This window comes from Saimiri boliviensis, chromosome 8, assembly GCF_048565385.1.
Source record: "Saimiri boliviensis isolate mSaiBol1 chromosome 8, mSaiBol1.pri, whole genome shotgun sequence".
Classification (NCBI taxonomy): Eukaryota; Metazoa; Chordata; class Mammalia; order Primates; family Cebidae; genus Saimiri; species Saimiri boliviensis.
This window is the reverse complement of record NC_133456.1, coordinates 19,927,138-19,944,187: the sequence shown is the minus strand read 5'-3', so window position 1 is coordinate 19,944,187 and position 17,050 is coordinate 19,927,138. Positions and strand designations below refer to the sequence as shown.

The following is a 17,050-nucleotide window of genomic DNA, read 5'->3' as shown; positions in this document are numbered from 1 at the left end:
GAGCTTGCAGTGAGCTGACATCTCGCCACTGCACTCCAGCCTGGGTGACAGAGCAAGACTCTGTCTCAAAAAAAAAAAAAAAAAAGTAAATCTTATTGATCTCATTTAATAGGTGAGGAAACTGAGTCGGGCAGGTTAATAACTGAGTTGGACAGGTTAACTAAAGATACACTGCTTGCAAGTGGCTGAACTGGAATTTAAAACCCAGGTAGGTTAGACATGGAAACTGTACTCCCGGTAATTTGGGAGGCTGAGGCAGGAGGATCGCTTGCACCCAGGAATTTGAGACCAGCCTGGGCAACGTGGCGAAACCCCACCTCTACAAAAAAAAAAAAATACAAAAAATTAGCTGGGCATGGTGGTACACGCCTGTAGTCCCCGCTACTAAAGAGGCTGAGGTGGGAGGTTTGCTGAGCCCAGGAGGTTGAGGCTACAGTGAGCTGTGATTGTGCCACTGCACTCCAGCCTGGGTGACACAGCAAGACCCTGTCTCAAAAAACAAACAAAACAACACCCAGCTCTTTCTGAAGCTTTCAACCATGAATCCCTGTTTTAATGGTAAATGCCTTTTTACCCTTCAAAGCCCGGCTTAAAGGGCCCTTCTGGGCTGGGCATGGTGGCTCACACCTGTAGTCCCAGCACTCTGGGAGACTGAGGCAGGTGGATCACCTGAGGTCAGGAGTTCAAGACCAGCCTGGCCAAGATGGTGAAACTCCATGTCTACTAATAATACAAAAATGAGCCAGGCATGGTGGGAGGTGCCTATAATCCTAGCTACTTGGGAGGCTGAGGCATGAGAATTGCTTGAACCCGGGAGGCAGAGGCTGCAGTGAGCCGAGATTGTGCGCCACTACACTCCAGCCTGGGGATACAGTGAGACTCTTGTCTCAAAAGAAAAAAAAAAAAAAGAAAAATGGTGGGGGCCCTCTGTAGGGAAACCTTTGCAGTCCCTGTAAACAGAGTTGCTTAAGTGTTGCCAGTTCAGTGCTACCAAATGGTTCAGATCTTTCTAGTACACTGTGTGATGACTCAGCTTATTAAATCACCTTTAACCTCTGCCCCTTGAATCCTTACTTTACTATGTGGGCTCCAAGTTAAATGCAGCTGCTCCTTGGTGTATGATGGGATTGTCACATTGAAGATATGGTAAGTCAGTTTCCAGAGGCAACCCCATCATAAGGTGAAGAGCCTGCTGAACGCTACTGCTTTTGCACCATCATAAAGTTGAACCGTTATAAGGCAGGGGCTGTCTGTAATCAGTAGAGTGGGCCTCTCTCTCCTTTAAGGGCCATGATGAGCTCCGTGGTGGTGGAAACCAAATCCAGTCCAACTCTGAGTCCTGGCACTTGGGCTCAGCACAGCTGCTCAATGAGCACCTGCCGGATGCCAACATTTACTGAGCATTGGCTATGTGCCTGTGGTGGTTCTGAACACTCACAGGACCTCACTCATCGAATCGTTGCAGCAACTCTACGAAGCAGATACAATTAGCACCCTCATGTGCTCATGAGGAGAAACCGAGGCTCCGAGAGGATCAGGTTGCCCTGGCTGGGGTCACGCAGCTGGGACTGGGGACAAGACTTGATCCAGGCCATGTGGCCCCAGCACCTGCTCTGATGAGATAATACTGCCATACCAGTGAGGCATGAGAGGTGGCATCACCCCCCGCTTCCCCAGGGACCCCGGTTCTGCTCCGCACCTCTCGGATGAGGTCCCGGCGGATCTTTGTCTCCTGGTAGAGGAGGGGCAGGATGTCATTCAGCAGGTCTCGGACTAGCGAGGGCTTGTTGTGCACGGCCGAGTTGAAGAAAGCCAGAGTTGCACGGCGCACGTTCAGGTCTGGGTCCTGCAGGCTCTCCATGAACTCTCCTGGCAGGAGGACATGAGGGGTGTGGGGACGTACAGCCAAAGCACAAAGTCACCTCCCCCACCACCCCGGCCATCTGGTTACTATGCATGTGCAGAACTGGCTGAATGGGGGTAAGCTGGGTGTGGTGAGCGTCTACTTTATACCAGGTACAAACAACCCTTGAAAGGCCAGATAAGAATGTGGGTTTGAGGCTGACCTGGCTTCCATCCCAGCTCTACCAACTAATTGTGGGACCCTGAACGCCTCAATGTCCTCATCTGTAAAATGGTAGTCATAAGAGAACCTGTGCTATAGGACTGCTTTTAGAATTAAAAATGTGGTGCTGCTGGGCGCGGTGGCTCAAGCCTGTAATCCCAGCACTTTGGGAGGCCGGGGCGGGCGGATCACAAGGTCAAGAGATCGAGACCATCCTGGTCAACATGGTGAAACCCCGTCTCTACTAAAAATACAAAAAATTAGCTGGGCATGGTGGTGCGTGCCTGTAATCCCAGCTACTCAGGAGGCTGAGGCAGGAGAATTGCCTGAACCCAGGGGGCGGAGGTTGCAGTGAGCCGAGATCACGCCATTGCACTCCAGCCTGGGTAACGAGAGTGAAACTCTGTCTCAAAAAAAAAAAAAAGAAAAAAAAAAAAAAAAAAAAAGTGGTGCCTCAGCATTATCTTGAAAAAAAAAATTAACGTGATAATGTATTAAAAGTACACAGCAGAGTCCCTGGCACATAGAGCACGGACTCCGTGAATGTTAACTTGATATTACCGGTGAGGCTCCTGAAGAGCAGAGAGATTGAGAAACTTACAGTCACCAGCACTTCTCAGGATGCTCCTTTTTGTACAGTGCTATGGTTTGTTTTTGAGATGGAGTCTCTCTCTGTTGCCCAGGCTGTAGTGCAGTGGCACAACCTCGGCTCACTGCAACTTCTACCTCTCAGGTTCAAGCGATTCTCCTCCCAAGTACCTGGGATTACAGGTGTGCGCCACCATGCCCGGGTAATTTTTGTATTTTTAATAGAGATGGGGTTTCACCATTGTTGGCCAGGCTGGTCTCAAACTCCTGACTTTAAGTGATCCACCCACCTTGGCCACCCAAAATGCTGGGATTACAGGCGTGAGCCACCGTGCCCAGACTTGTACAGTGCTGTGATTTGAATGTCCCCACCAAAACTCATGCTGAAACTCAGTTGCCATGGTAATCGTATTGAGAGGTGACTAGGTCATGAGGGTGAAGCCTCAAAGCATGGATTAATGCCGACACTGCAGGAGTGGGTCAGGGATTAGGGGAGGAAGCTCCTGTTAAGGAGAAGCTCAGCCCCCATCTCATCTCTGTCTCCCATGTTCACTCTGCCCTTCCACCATGGGGTGGCCCCTCACCAGATGCTGGTGCCGTGTTCTCAGACCTCCCAGACTCCAAAACTGTGAGGAATGAATTTCTCCTCTTTATTAATTACCCAATCTGTAGTATTCTGTTATAGTAGCAGAAAAGAGACTATGATATAGAGTTTAAACTTAAAAAAAATAAAATAAAATAACAGATGGAGTCTCACTATGTTGCCCAGGCTGGTCTCAAATTCCTGGACTCAAGTGATCCTCCTGCCTCAGCCTCACGAAATGCTGGGATTATAGGCATGAGCCACTATGCCTGGCCATCATAGTTTAAACATTTTAGAATTGTTAATGTTTTATAAACTTAATAAAGAAATATAATCAAGGATAGGGAATCCCTGAAAATAAAACCGAAACGCAAAAAACTGTATTTATCTGTTTTGTGTTTTGAGACAGTCTCGCTTTGTCGCCCAGGCTGGAGTGCAGTGGCACAATCTCAGCTCACTGCAACCTCCGCCTCCCGGGTTTAAGCGATGCAGCCTCCCAGGTAGCTGGGATTACAGGTGTGTGCCACCACGCCCAGCTAATTTTTGTATTTTTTGGTAGAGATGGGGTTTTGCCAAGGTGGTCTCAAACTCCTGACCTCAAGTGATCCTCCCACCTCAGCCTCCCAAAGTGCTGTGATTGCAGGCATGAACCACTATGCCTGTCCTCAAAAAAACACAAAAACTATAATGATCCACATAACCACCCAGGTTATGAAGGAGAAAACAACCCCAGCCACTTCCAGAGTATTTTGACTGGATGCCCTCTAGAGAATGACAAAAAACACACATGAATGTTAATTTTCACAGAGATAAGAGTCAGCAATTCTGACTACTTTCTGTGTATTTCAGGATTAAGAAAATAAATGTCTTGGCCAGGCATGGTGGCTCAAGCCTGTAATCCCAGCACTTTGGGAGGCCGAGGCGGGTGGATCACAAGGTCAAGAGATCGAGACCATCCTGGTCAACATGGTGAAACCCCGTCGCTACTAAAAATACAAAAAATTAGCTGGGCATGGTGGCACATGCCTGTAATCCCTGCTACTCAGGAGGCTGAGGCAGGAGAATTGCCTGAACCCAGGAGGCAGAGGTTGCGGTGAGCCGAGATCATGCCATTGCACTCCAGCCTGGGTAACAAGAGCGAAACTCCGTCTCAAAAAAAAAAAAAAAAATGTCTTGTAGATAATGGGAGCTGGGTTTCTCACTGTGAGGGAAGGGAGTTACAGGTATGGAAGGGGGCTGGAGAGCAACAGGAAGCAGCTATGAACTCAAGGTTTTCAAGATAGGTGGGTAGGTAGGGAGAAAAGAGGGAAGAGAAAGAGGCAGTGGGGAAGGAGCGCGGGAGAAAGATGTACATGAATGTGCATCTGGAAGCACATGTACACATGGCATTTGTGTCTGCGTATCGACATATATTTCCTAGTTCTGTCTGCTCAGAGGGCCTAGAAGCAATGATGCCCCAATAGCAACAGGCACATCTACTGTGTCCAGATCTTGGATTCTAAATACCATTCTCCACTAAAAGGAAGCAGGACTCCTTGGAGAAATGGCTGATTCCAGGACTTGGGCAGGAAAGGTTCGGGATGAATCTGGAGCATCTCATTATGCCAAAAGCAAGATACACAGAGAATAATGGAGGCTGGGTGCGGGGGCGCATGCCTGGAATCCCAGCATTTTGGGAGGCCAAGGTGGGTGGATCAGTTAAGCCCAGGAGTTCGAGACCAGCCTGGGCAACACGGCAAAACCTTGTTTCTGTAAACAATTTTAAAAATCAGCCAGGTGAGGTGGCGCACACCTGTAGTCCCAGCTACTTGGGAGGCTCAGGTGGGAGGATTGCTTGAGCCTGGGAGGCAAGGGTTGCAGTTAGGTATGATTGTGCCACTGCCTTTCAGCCTGGGTGACAGAGTGAGACTGTCTCTCAAAAAAAAAAAAAAAAAAAAAAAAAAAAAAAAAAATGATGGAAACATGTCACTAGAAAATAGAAACCAGCTTGAAGGGCTCCCAATGGCTAAATCTGAGATAATCTTGAGCATCAAAATTAAAGAGCAATAGGTTATAACCCATGGAATGAAGTGGGAAGAAGCCATGAGTCTCTAATGACAAATAAATTGATGAATAAATAAATGGGAGAGAAGAAAAAGTTCTTCCCGACAGTAGAAGCAAGCTTATAACTATGGAAAGAACAATGGAACTAGAAAGTCGCCACTTGGCAAATATCACAGTAATCATTGACTCAGACAAGAAACAGCCATGATGTTAAACCTAATGGGCAAAAAAATGGATGAGAACAAGCATGTTTATATAAAACACTTATTTTACGTACTCAAAACTTCATATGGCCGGGCGCGGTGGCTCAAGCCTGTAATCCCAGCACTTTGGGAGGCCGAGGCGGGTGGATCACGAGGTTGAGAGATCCGAGACCATCCTGGTCAACATGGTGAAACCCCGTCTCTACTAAAGGTGCAAAAAATTAGCTGGGCATGGTGGCACGTGCCTGTAATCCCAGCTACTCAGGAGGCTGAGGCAGGAGAATTGCCTGAACCCAGGAGGCGGAGGTTGCAGTGAGCCGAGATCGCGCCATTGCACTCCAGCCTGGGCAACAAGAGCGAAACTCCGTCTCAAAAAAAAAAAAAAAAAAAAAAAAAACACTTCATATTCGTTTCAAAGGAAAAAAGTGACTTTAGAGTGGGGAGAAACCCTGGCAGTATCGACCTGAACTGAGTGATGAAAGTCACCATCGCCAGCCAGGGAAGAAGCTGCCTCCACGTGCCCCTGGTGCGATGCACTGGGAAGGGCAGGAAGGCTCCCAGCAGAGCAGGATGCAAGCTCAGAGCCAGTGCGACTTCTAGGCCCCTTTTTTTTTTTTTTTTTTTTTTTTTTTTGAGACGGAGTTTCGCTCTTGTTACCCAGGCTGGAGTGCAATGGCACGATCTTGGTTCACTGCAACCTCCGCCTCCTGGGTTCAGGCAATTCTCCTGCCTCAGCCTCCTGAGTAGCTCGGATTACAGGCATATGCCACCATGCCCAGCTACTTTTTTTTTTGTATTTTTAGTAGAGACGGGGTTTCACCATATTGACCATGACGGTCTTGATCTCTTGACCTTGTGATCCACCCGCCTCGGCCTCCCAAAGTGCTGGGATTACAGGCTTGAGCCACCGCGCCCGGCTCTAGGCCCCTTTTGATGGTGCTGCATGGGCTCCGAGGTTCCATGTTCTCTGTGAGAACACAGCTGTGGGGCACTGGCAAGACCCAAGTTCACATCCCTACTCTGAGAGTTAGTTTCCTCATCTGTAAAATGGGCCAGTGCTACCTACCATTCAGGGGGCTGTGAGGATCCACTGTGAGGAGGTTTATTAAAGGGCCAAGTGTGCCTGATACACAGCGAGAGCTCAAAAACCAGTTCAAACGTTCTAACGTAAACCAGAACCCCTAGGTGAAGGTCACCGGTGGTGTCAGCCAAGGGCAGCTCCATCACAGTGGAGGAAATGAGGCCGGGGGGGTAGGCACTGCCCACTGCATTAGGGCAAGGGACGAAGTTGCTGCTGATGACATGTTCTCCAGTGCAGAATGTGGTCTGACCCCTTGGTCCCAAATAACAGGCCCCTAGCAGACGGGGATCAGCACCCCCATTTTTTTTTTGAGACGGAGCTTCACTCTTGTCGCCCAGAGTAGAGTACAATGATGCAATCGCAGCTCACTGCAACCTCTGCCTCTGGGGTTCAAGTGATTCTCGTGGCTAAGCCTCTAGAGTAGCTGGGATTATAGGCACCTGCCACCATGCCCAGCTAATTTTTATATTTTTAGTAAAGACGGGTTTTCACCATGTTGGTCAGGCTGGTCCTGAACTCCTAAGGCAATCCACCTGCCTTGGCCTCCCAAAGTGCTGGATTACAGGCGTGAGCCACCCTACCTGGACCAGTACCCTCATTTTATAACTGAGGATGAGAAGACGTGTTCACACTCACATACCCAGGGAATGGCAGGGCCAGGATTTGAACCTGGGGCTGGTGAGCTCTACTGGGCTGCCCGCCTAGATGTGGGCCTAGACCCCAGTGCGGCCCAGGCTGCAGACTTCAAGCTCTGAAGGGGTGAGGGCTAAGCCTTCCTAGGAAAAACCCGGTAGTCCTGCTGAGCCCCAGAGGGAGGTCTCAGTTCCTCTTCTGCCAGTGAAGGCTCCTCAGGCCAGAAGGCTCCTCAGACGGAAGGCCATCTGGGGGGGGGGGGGGGGGGGGCTGCTCTTCCCTGCCCCACTTTGGGGCCCACAAAAGCTAAGGCATGTGAGAGGATAGTGGTTTTCCATTCCCAAGAATCTGTGCGTTTATGAAGCATCTTCTTGCTCAGTAGCCCATGGGCCTCCAGGACAACTCTAGAAGATGCAGATAATAAAAGTTTCTCATGCCCATTTGGCAGATGAGGAAAGTGAGGCTTAGAGCTTCGATGGGGCATGCCAGGCCCACCTGTGATTCAGTGGCAGTAGAAAGGCAGGGATATGAACCCAGGCCTTTTCACTGGAGGCCAGGCCCCACTGTCCATCTTGGGCATGTCTCCCACTGCCCTTGGCTTTTGGGTAGGAATCATCAGCCCAAGCTCAAGGACTGGGTGGGGGCAACTCAACGAGGCGGAGGGGCAGGAGGGAGGTGCTCACCGATGAAGCTCTTCAGCAGGGGGTCAATGGGATGGGGCTGGTCCGAAATAAGGAACTTGAGGGCTGTGATGACGGTGCTCCGGGTGTGGGGCCGACCTGCAATACAAGAAGAAGTGACACGGTGAGGGGCGGGGTCCAATCCTGGATGCCCACACGTCAGAAGGCGCTGAGGTTCCTCCCCCTGCCTCCCTGGAAGACAGAACTGTACCCTCTCCCCAACGCTGGGAAAGCAGATTCTACCATTTCCCTTGGCAGCCTTGAATCTCCCCTCAATTCTTCCCGAGGCAGCTCAAACAGTCAGGGTGCCAGTGCTCAGGTAACCACACCGCAGGCTGCAAACGGAGCCAATAACCGGGACAGGAACTGCTCCAACAGAGACCCTCCCTCAGGCCTTGGGACTGCATGAGATTTTTCAGACACGTTATCTCAATTAGTCCTAATACTGATCCTATTAATTAATAAATAAAAATAGTGAGAACATGCCATTAAAATCACCAATAAAAATCATCTCTTTGTCACATGAGGAAAGAGTCTCAGAGAGGGTAACTTCATTTCTCAGGCCACACAGCAGATCCAGAATTCCTGGCCAGGCCCCTCTTCCTGGGCCTGTGTTTTAGTTGGCAGCCAGGGGGACCCAACAGAACTAAGATCATCTCTGAGCTCGGTCATGGAGAGCTCACTTACTAGTTTCCTTTCTGGGTAGAGGAGCAGAATAAAGAAGGGGAGTAACATTCCCTTTATGAAGGAAACAAATGGGCCGATGCCCCCACCTGCCTCTGAATCTCTCCTCAGTGGCTCACCCCTGGTGCCCCCACCCAACCCCCAGCACACTGCCTGAAGGGGCTAAGGTGTTTCCACCACACAGGCCTTAGGTTCAGCCTCGAGGGAAAGTTTACAGTTGGGTGCTAAGGCATGAATGAAGGGCAGGGTTACTGAATTCAGAATTTTAGTCTTTTTCCCTCTTTCACTCGCCAGACTGACTGGCTCCCAGGAGGATGTGGGGGGTGCTGATGAAGACACAATAGAAAAAGATTAAGTGAACTGGAAGCAAGAACAAGGCCAAGGACCACTGAAGGCAGGGAGGTGAGACTAGGAGGACCCAGAGAGCATCACCGAGGAAGCCTCAGGAACCTGCTAGAAGCAGGCCACACATCTGGCTCTCAGATGCCGAACAGCTGGTGGTAAAAAGGAAACGCGACCGGGTAGCTGATTCAACAGAGTGCGCGGGACAGAAACAAATCGGTGTTTAGGCAAAGCAGGGCTCCCCCGTATCTTAAGACTCGTCTCTCAGGCCGGGCGCGGTGGCTCAAGCCTGTAATCCCAGCACTTTGGGAGGCCGAGGTGGGTGGATCACGAGGTCGAGAGATCGAGACCATCCTGGTCAACATGGTGAAACCCCGTCTCTACTAAAAATACAAAAAATTAGCTGGGCATGGTGGCGCGTGCCTGTAATCCCAGCTACTCAGGAGGCTGAGGCAGGAGAATTGCCTGAACCCAGGAGGCGGAGGTTGCGGTGAGCCGAGATCGCGCCATTGCACTCCAGCCTGGGTAGCAAGAGCGAAACTCTGTCTCAAAAAAAAAAAAAAAAAAAAAAAAGTTTTTCCATCCACCATCATGGGCCAGACAACTGCTTCTTATGAACCTAGCACCCAAGAAGGCCTTAACTGAAATCACTAATATACCTAGTAACAACAGCAGCTCTCGATTTACTCAATATTAATTACTGTAGGTACCACACAGCGTACCAAGCACTGTACCTGTGTTCTGTCAACCAGAACATTTACTGGTCCTATAAGGGGCCATCTGCCCAGCTCAAAGCCCATTGGCCTTTCATTCTGGGGGCTCTCACTTTCCCAGGAATCCCACGACCCCACCTGCCTGCTTTCTACCTCCTGGGTACCTGGTATGCCAAAACATGACAAGCCAGAACACCTGCCTCTCCTGGTTCTTGCCTAGCCCTCTCCAAGCCCCAGGGGCATTTCAGCCTGTCCCACTCTATACTGATATCTGCTCTTGGCTCAAGCTAGCCCCAAAGAGCTGACCCTCTGCAGGCTGCAGTCTATGGCTGCTCAGAAGACTGCTTTTGTTGACCTCTGTGTGGAGCACTAAGCTACTGTCCACATCAATGATTACAAAGTTGTGATCATGAGACTTTTTTTTTTTGGTAGAGGTAGGATCTCACCGTATTGCCAAGGCTGATCTCAAACTCCTGGGCTCCAGTGATCCACCCACTTCAGCCTCCTTAAGTGCTGGGATTACAGACATAAGCCACCATGCCCAGCCAATATCATGACATTTTTAAGTGTATTTGTTGTAGGGACTTATCAAGAACTCTGTCCCTTCTATACCACAGGTTCCCACAGGAGAAAGCTGTTAAGTCTCAGGTATCGCTGTGTGTTCCTCTGTGGCTTCCTTGCCTCTGTCACATAGATACTGTGACTATTGTACCCAATGACTTGAAATAGCTCACTCTTCCCCAGCTGCTTAGATGCTCAGGGGCAAACTGCCCACCTCCCAGCTGGGCCGCCTTGCCCACATGTGTGTGCCTACCTGCAGCAAGCTGCTTCCGGAAACGGGGCAGAAGGAACGGAGGGTTCACAAGGACCAGCTTCCCAATGCACTCGGCTACCACCCCCCGGGTGCCTTCCTCGGCACCCTCGCAGCGCTGGAACAGCAGGGCCCAGATGTCCTCGACGTAGGGCTTCAGGCTGTCAGGTTGGGCGGCCCCCAGGGCCTCTCTGAGTGAGTGCAGCAGCAGGTACTGTCGTCGGGGCTCAGCCTCAATCTGCTCCAGCAGGAAGGGCAGGAAGTCAGGCAGGTTGCCAGCACCCACGCGGCCCAGTGCATAGGAGGCTGCAGCCCTCACGTCCTCACTGGGCGACCCCAAGGCTTCTAGGAGCACTGCCTTCAGCTCCCGCTGGGGGCCTGGCCCGGCCACCTGACCCACCTCGGCCAGCGACAGGAAAGCCAGGACCTTAACCCCCGTGCTGGAGTGGGGCGACCTGGCATCACAGACCAGGCGGCTGGCTGTGCTTGCCGCCTCTTGGGGACAGGCAGCTGAGAGGGCTGCCACACACCGGGCGAGTGAGTGGAATACCTGTTTGTGCAGGCCCGGCCCACCGTCCACAGCCTGGTCATAAACAGGTGCAGTGAGCAGGCTGATGAGTTTGGCATAGTCCACACACGGGGGACGGGTCCCCACCAAGGCCTGCAGGAAACCTTCAGCGGCTGCCAGTACCCCAGCTGGCAACAGGGGCGAACGCAGCAGCCGCAGCAGCTCTGAGAGCACAGGGCCGCTGACCTTCACCAAAGAGGCCGGCTGGGCCTGGGTCACCGTGGCAAGGAAGTCCACAGCCAGCTGGGCCACATGCATGTCACTCTCATTGACCAGGGCAGGCAGCTCAGCCAGCACGGCCTGCATGGCAGATGGCGGGAGGCTGAGGCCCTGGCTCTGGGCCAGGGCATCCAGGGCTGCCAGCGTGGCCAGCCGCAAAGCCCGCTGGTTCTTACGCAGGAATGAGGCCAGAATGGGCAGTGCCTCCGCCAGGATGGGCTTCAGGTCAAGCCGCAGTGGGGATATGGCCACCAGCGTCAGCGCCTTGACGGCGGGCAGCCGGGTGATCTCATTCCGCAGGCGGTCCAGGAGGAGCAGTAACGTGGGCTCCAGGTCGCCCTCGAGCCAGTCACCCAGGTGGCCTACAAGATGGCCCATGCAGAAGATGGCCCGCTCCTTCACCTCCTGGTCCAGGTCAGTGGCACGGAGTCTTGCCAGGGTGGCCGCAGACATCTCTCCAATATATGGCTTAGGATCCAGTGTCCGAGGCCTGTCCAGAGGCCACAGGGCCCGCACCAGCTCCTGTAGCACCAGCAGGGCCTCAGCTGCAATCTTGTAGAAAGGGTCGGCCACGCAGGCTATCACAGGTGGCAGGAGGGTGGGCAGGTGTGAGTGGAAGGCCTCAGCTGGCTCGGTGCCCAGCAGCCCTTGCAGGAAGGCCAGGCCGTCCATCCGGATGGTGGAGGAGCTGGAGCGGTCGGCCAGTGAGAAGACGATGCCTGCAGTGTGAGTGCAAGGGTTACGAGGCCACCAACTCTGATACAACATGGCCCTCCCTGGAAGCAAGGCTGGAGTACCTACAGGTGCCTGAGCTGAACTGAAGCGCCTAAATCTTCTGCAGAAGTTGCCAAGAAGTCAGCACCGACCAGTGGCCAGGGCTGAGGGAAACATGGCCAGGGAACTCACCGGAACCAGCCTTGTTCTCACTGCTGGTAGTGGGAGGCCAACGGAGACTCCTGATCAGGGACTGAGCCTGGGACTGGGTCCCAGACTCGCAGGAATTAGGGGCTCAACTCAGAGGTGGGGTCTGGGTTCTGGAAGTGGCCCAGAACAGGAGATACCTGGTTGTGGTCGGTCCAGCCTACCTGATACCAGCACTGGCATGTGCTCGGCCAGGCTGCCGGGGAGGACGCCCGCCAGCTCGGTGAGGAGGCTAAAGCAGCCCTGGCGTGCTCTGGTGCTCCGATCTTTAAGCTGCCGCTGCAGAGCCTTGACCACAAGGGGCACCTGTGGGTAGGAGGGGTGGTCAAGGTCAGGGACCACCCAGGAAACCTCCCCACTTGCCCACTCCCAGGAGGCTTTGCCACATCCCCGGGGAGGATGTTGGCACTGAGACTGTATCTCCCAAGCACTCGTTCCTCCCTCTGTGATGGGCGTTTGTGACCACACACAGACCCTTGAGGGGTAGGCAAATTTCCTGCATCCATTTACAGGTACATAGAGACCAAGCAACTTGCTCAAGGTCACCCAGGCAGACTGGCTGTCACTACACTCCAGAAGCTTGGCTGTCCCCGCCCCCCACCCCGGGGACCCCTTCCCTTCCACAGCTGGACGTTCTCCCCAGGTGAGTTTCCAAGTCCAGAGACACGAACCGTGAGCGGCTGGGTGGGCAAATCAGGCGTAGGGGTAGGGGTGGAGGTGAAGGCACACCCACCTGTCCACGTAGCATGTGGAGGTTGCTGCTGGTCTGGGTGGGTTCCTCCACGGCCTCCAGCCATCCCTTTGGGGGCCGTGTTTGCCGCAGCAGCACAATATAAGCAGTGAAGACGTCGGCCTTGACATTCTCCTCGCGTTCTTTGAAGCGGCGGATGAGCACAGGCGCCAGGTTGCAGTGGAAATCGGGCAGCAGGTCAGGCCTCGAGCCGATCAAGGCTGTGATGCACTTGGCCGCTGCCCGGCGCACCTTCCAGCTCATGTCATCGTCATCGCTGTACTCGTCCTCACTTTCTGGAGCAGGAACAAGACACACGCGGAGCCCTCATCTCCCAGGACAGGTCTGTGGCTCAGGGGAGAAGGGATGGGGAGGACAGGGAGCTGGGCACTGTGCTTTACCCTTTGATACTCAGCATTTACATAAACCCTATGCGGTACATTCCCTACCTTTTTTTTTTTTTTTTTTTTTTTTTTGAGATGGAGTTTTGCTCTTACCCAGGCTGGAGTGCAATGGCGCGATCTCAGCTCACCGCAACCTCCGCCTCTTGGGTTCAGGCAATTCTCCTGCCTCAGCCTCCTGAGTAGCTGGGATTACAGGCACGCGCCACCATGCCCAGCTAATTTTTTGTATTTTTAGTAGAGACGGGGTTTCGCCATGTTGACCAGGATGGTCTCGATCTCTTGACCTCGTGATCCACCCACCTCGGCCTCCCAAAGTGCTGGGATTACAGGCGTGAGCCACCGCGCCCGGCCCATTCCCTACCTTTTAATGGACATCTACTGTGTGCTAGGGATGGGGCTAAGCACGTCAAACCCATAATCTCATTCTAGCTTTCTGACCACCTTTTGAGACAAGGATTATTCCCCCATTATAGAGACGAGGAAACGGGTTTAGAGAGAGGAAGTGGCTTGCCCCAAGTTAAGGAAATACTTGGACTAGGGTCCTCCTCTGCCTCCAGACCCTTAATTGTCTGGACCATACCAGGGAAAAAACGGACTTCCAAGTCTTCAGTGTAGACTTGGAGAATCCATTTGGGGCACAAAACTCATCTTTTGGCATCAGGTCTGGATATGTGATATTTCATTTACTGGGATTGCAGAAGGGAGAAGGGACAGAGCCTCCCTTTGGCCTCTTCTCTCCCCTGATCCCCGCCTCTCGAAGGTCCTAATTCCAAAGACTTCCAGGCAGGACTAATAAAGAGGAAATGCTGGGTTTGTGTGACTTTCTACCCCAAAATCTCCCCGAAAGTCAAGAGCTTGTGCAGTCTTTACTATCACCTCAGAAGTGAAGGTACTGCCAAGCCCCATTTTACAGACGACAAGACTAAGGCTCAGAGGGGGTGACTCTCAGGCCACACAGCCAGGAACGGCAGCACTGAGATTCAGGCCCACGAGGCCCAGCCCTATCACCTGTGGAGACACACAGGAGGCTCAGAGGGGCACAGTCCTGCCTGGCAGTGCCCCGAGGCACAAGCTCAGAGCCCAACACAGCCCTGCCCATACTGCTCTGAGGACCACTTCGGTGTCTGGACAGCCACAGTGGGCCACGGCCACTGGGCAGCTCAGCAGCCATCCCCTCTGATGGACCACTGTCACCCCTACAGGAGGCCACCCACGAATACATATCCTTAGCTCCCTATTACTGACAAGTGTCCCACCTCCCTGGCATGGCATTCAAGGCCCACACAAGCCTGTCCAATCTCATCTACCATCCCCTCTTATTCCAAGTACCCCATCAGGCTCTAAATCCATCGTCTCCATCTCTGCCCTGGAAATCTGTCTGAGTGACAGACAGGACCACAGGCACAGGAAGAAGGAAGCTGTCGAGTCCACCCCCATTGAGACATCTTGCTCCTCTGTGAGTACCTGCCATTGCACCATCAGAGCTTTCCTCTGCTGGGTTAAAGACCCCGAAAGCTATCTCCTGAAAGCTATTCATAAAAGGGTACACAGTGGCAGTGCAGAGGTGGGGGAGTCTGACGGACCTGGCTCCAAGGCCCAGCTATGCCACTTCTCTTCTCAGTCTGTATCCTTGTCTGAAATACGGGGGTAAACATGACCAGTAGATGCTCAATAAACGACAGCAATGACTACTATCATCACTGTGGTCTGTGCAGTCACAGCGGGTGGGACTGGAGCTTGAGGAAGAGCTGGCTGGCATCAGGACGGGGACACCAAATGTCACTGCTATTTTTAGCTGGGGGATCTCGGGAAGGCTGTGCTCACCGCCACCTTACAACCCCAATGATGGGCTATCCACCAACCTTGCTCACTGAATTCACTGTCCTCCGTCTCCATCTGCTCCTCATCTTCATCACTGTCGTAGTTGTAGTTGGGGTCGTGTTTTACGTACTGGAGGCAGAGGCTGGTTACGTTTGGCACGTGAGGGCCCATTTCCTTGGGGCACCTGTAGGGCAGGATGAGGAAGGTTTTGCTGGATCCAGGCAGAATGGGAGTGGGGGGTCAGAGCCCAATGGGAGTCCCGAAATTTCACTGCTTTGAGGCCAGCATCCCCACCAAGTTCCCAAAGGAATCTCCAGGCATCCCCACCATACATACCTCCTCAAGAAGGCCTCAAAGGCCTGGAGGCAGGACTCTCGGAGCTCATCATCATCCAGGTTGCAGAAATCCTCTACCAGGGGCACCAGGCGGTCCAGGTGAGCCCCTGCAGGGCCAGGTAAGTCACTGAAGTCAAGCCAGACACTCTCCCAGAGTTCCCGCAGCCCACAGCACTCAGCCTGTCCCTGTACCTGCAGCTCTGACCCCTACAGATTCAACTCAGAGGCTTCGGTGTCAAGCAGATGTGGGTTCTAGCCCTAACTCTGCCACCCAACTGCTATGGGACCATGGGCAGGTCACAACACTTCTCTGACCTTAGCTGGCTGATCTTCACAATAAGGAGAACAATGCCTCCTGGGCAGAGATTTTGTGAAGATGAATTATATGATAAAGATAAGCAGCTTGGGCTGGGCGCGGTGGCTCATGCCTGTAATCCCAGCACTTTGGGAGGCTGAGGCAGGTGGATCACCTGAGGTCAGGAGTTCAAGACCAACCTGGGCAACATGGTGAAACCCCCTGTCTACTAAAAAACCAAAAATTAGCTGTGCATGGTGGTGTGCCCCTTTGATCCCAGCTACCTGGGAGGCTGAGGCAGGAGAATCGCTAGAGCCTGGGAGGTGGAGGTTGCAGTGAGCACAGATCGTGCCACTGCACTCTGGCCTAGCCGACAGAGGAAACACGAGACTCCATCTCAAAAAGAGGAGGAAAAAAAAGTCAAAAAAGCTTAGTCCAGGTTCTGCATGAGCAGGCACTCAATAAGTAGCAACTGTTGTCAAAACCTTTATTCATGTCCTGGGCCTTATTTCCTTCACTTGGTTGTAAGCCCCTGGATGAGAGAAGCAGGAGGCAGGTACTGCCCTAATAGACCAGGAAAGCAGGGTTCCTGGCTGGTGTCCAGGCTTTAGAGCACCCGACTCATGTCCTTCTCCAGCCACACCCTTCCCCATGGGACAAGGGACATGCTGACCTGGAGACCCCCAACACTCCTAGACGCCACTGTCTGGGTACCTGGGAACCCCAGAGTTTTCCACCCAATGGACCCCAAGTCCTTGTCCGAGCCTCCACAGACCTCTTTCCCAGGTCTATGCAACCAAGGATGGCTGAGGGCTGGCTGCTATTGAGGAGGGATGGGACAGGGTGTGGCCATGTCAGCTGGGGTTGTTTCCACGTGTGCCTGCAAGGCCCCTTTGCAGTGAGAGAGCCAGGAGTTTGGAAGGGCTGACCATAGGCCATCTCTATCGAAACTGCTTTGGTATAGCCAGAACTCCAAGGTGTCTGAAGATACATTCAAACCTGATTGCAGCTTTCCATTTCTAAAAACCAAATATATAGTGACAGAAAGCAGATCGGTAGCTGCCCAGACAAGGCAGAGAGAGAGAGTGCTGGACTGTAAACAGACACAAGGAAGCTTATGTGGGTGATGGAAAAGTTTCACTGGTGTACACAAAGGTCAAAACACACTGAATTGTACACTTTACATAGTGCGGTTTATTGTACGCACATTTTCCCCCAATTGTTTATTAAAAATTCAAACCTGGCTCACAGGCTGTGATTAAGATATCATTGTCAAAGTGGGAGAACAGAATAGTCTAACAGTTTAGCAGCATGACTGCTAAAATTATAAA

General features: G+C 52.5%; 1 protein-coding gene across 1 annotated transcript in view; it reads right to left on the bottom strand.

Moving 5' to 3' along the window:
- Window positions 1–17,050, bottom strand: part of CAND2 (cullin associated and neddylation dissociated 2 (putative)) — a 44,085-nt gene that overhangs the window by 11,152 nt on the left and 15,883 nt on the right. The window contains exons 6-12 of the mRNA XM_039477278.2: window positions 15,426–15,531; window positions 15,131–15,273; window positions 12,868–13,160; window positions 12,299–12,440; window positions 10,430–11,932; window positions 7,880–7,975; window positions 1,700–1,869 (exon numbers count right to left, since the gene is read on the bottom strand). Of these exons, the coding sequence (XP_039333212.2) occupies window positions 1,700–1,869; window positions 7,880–7,975; window positions 10,430–11,932; window positions 12,299–12,440; window positions 12,868–13,160; window positions 15,131–15,273; window positions 15,426–15,531 (2,453 nt within the window). The remainder of the gene's footprint in view (window positions 1–1,699; window positions 1,870–7,879; window positions 7,976–10,429; window positions 11,933–12,298; window positions 12,441–12,867; window positions 13,161–15,130; window positions 15,274–15,425; window positions 15,532–17,050) is intronic.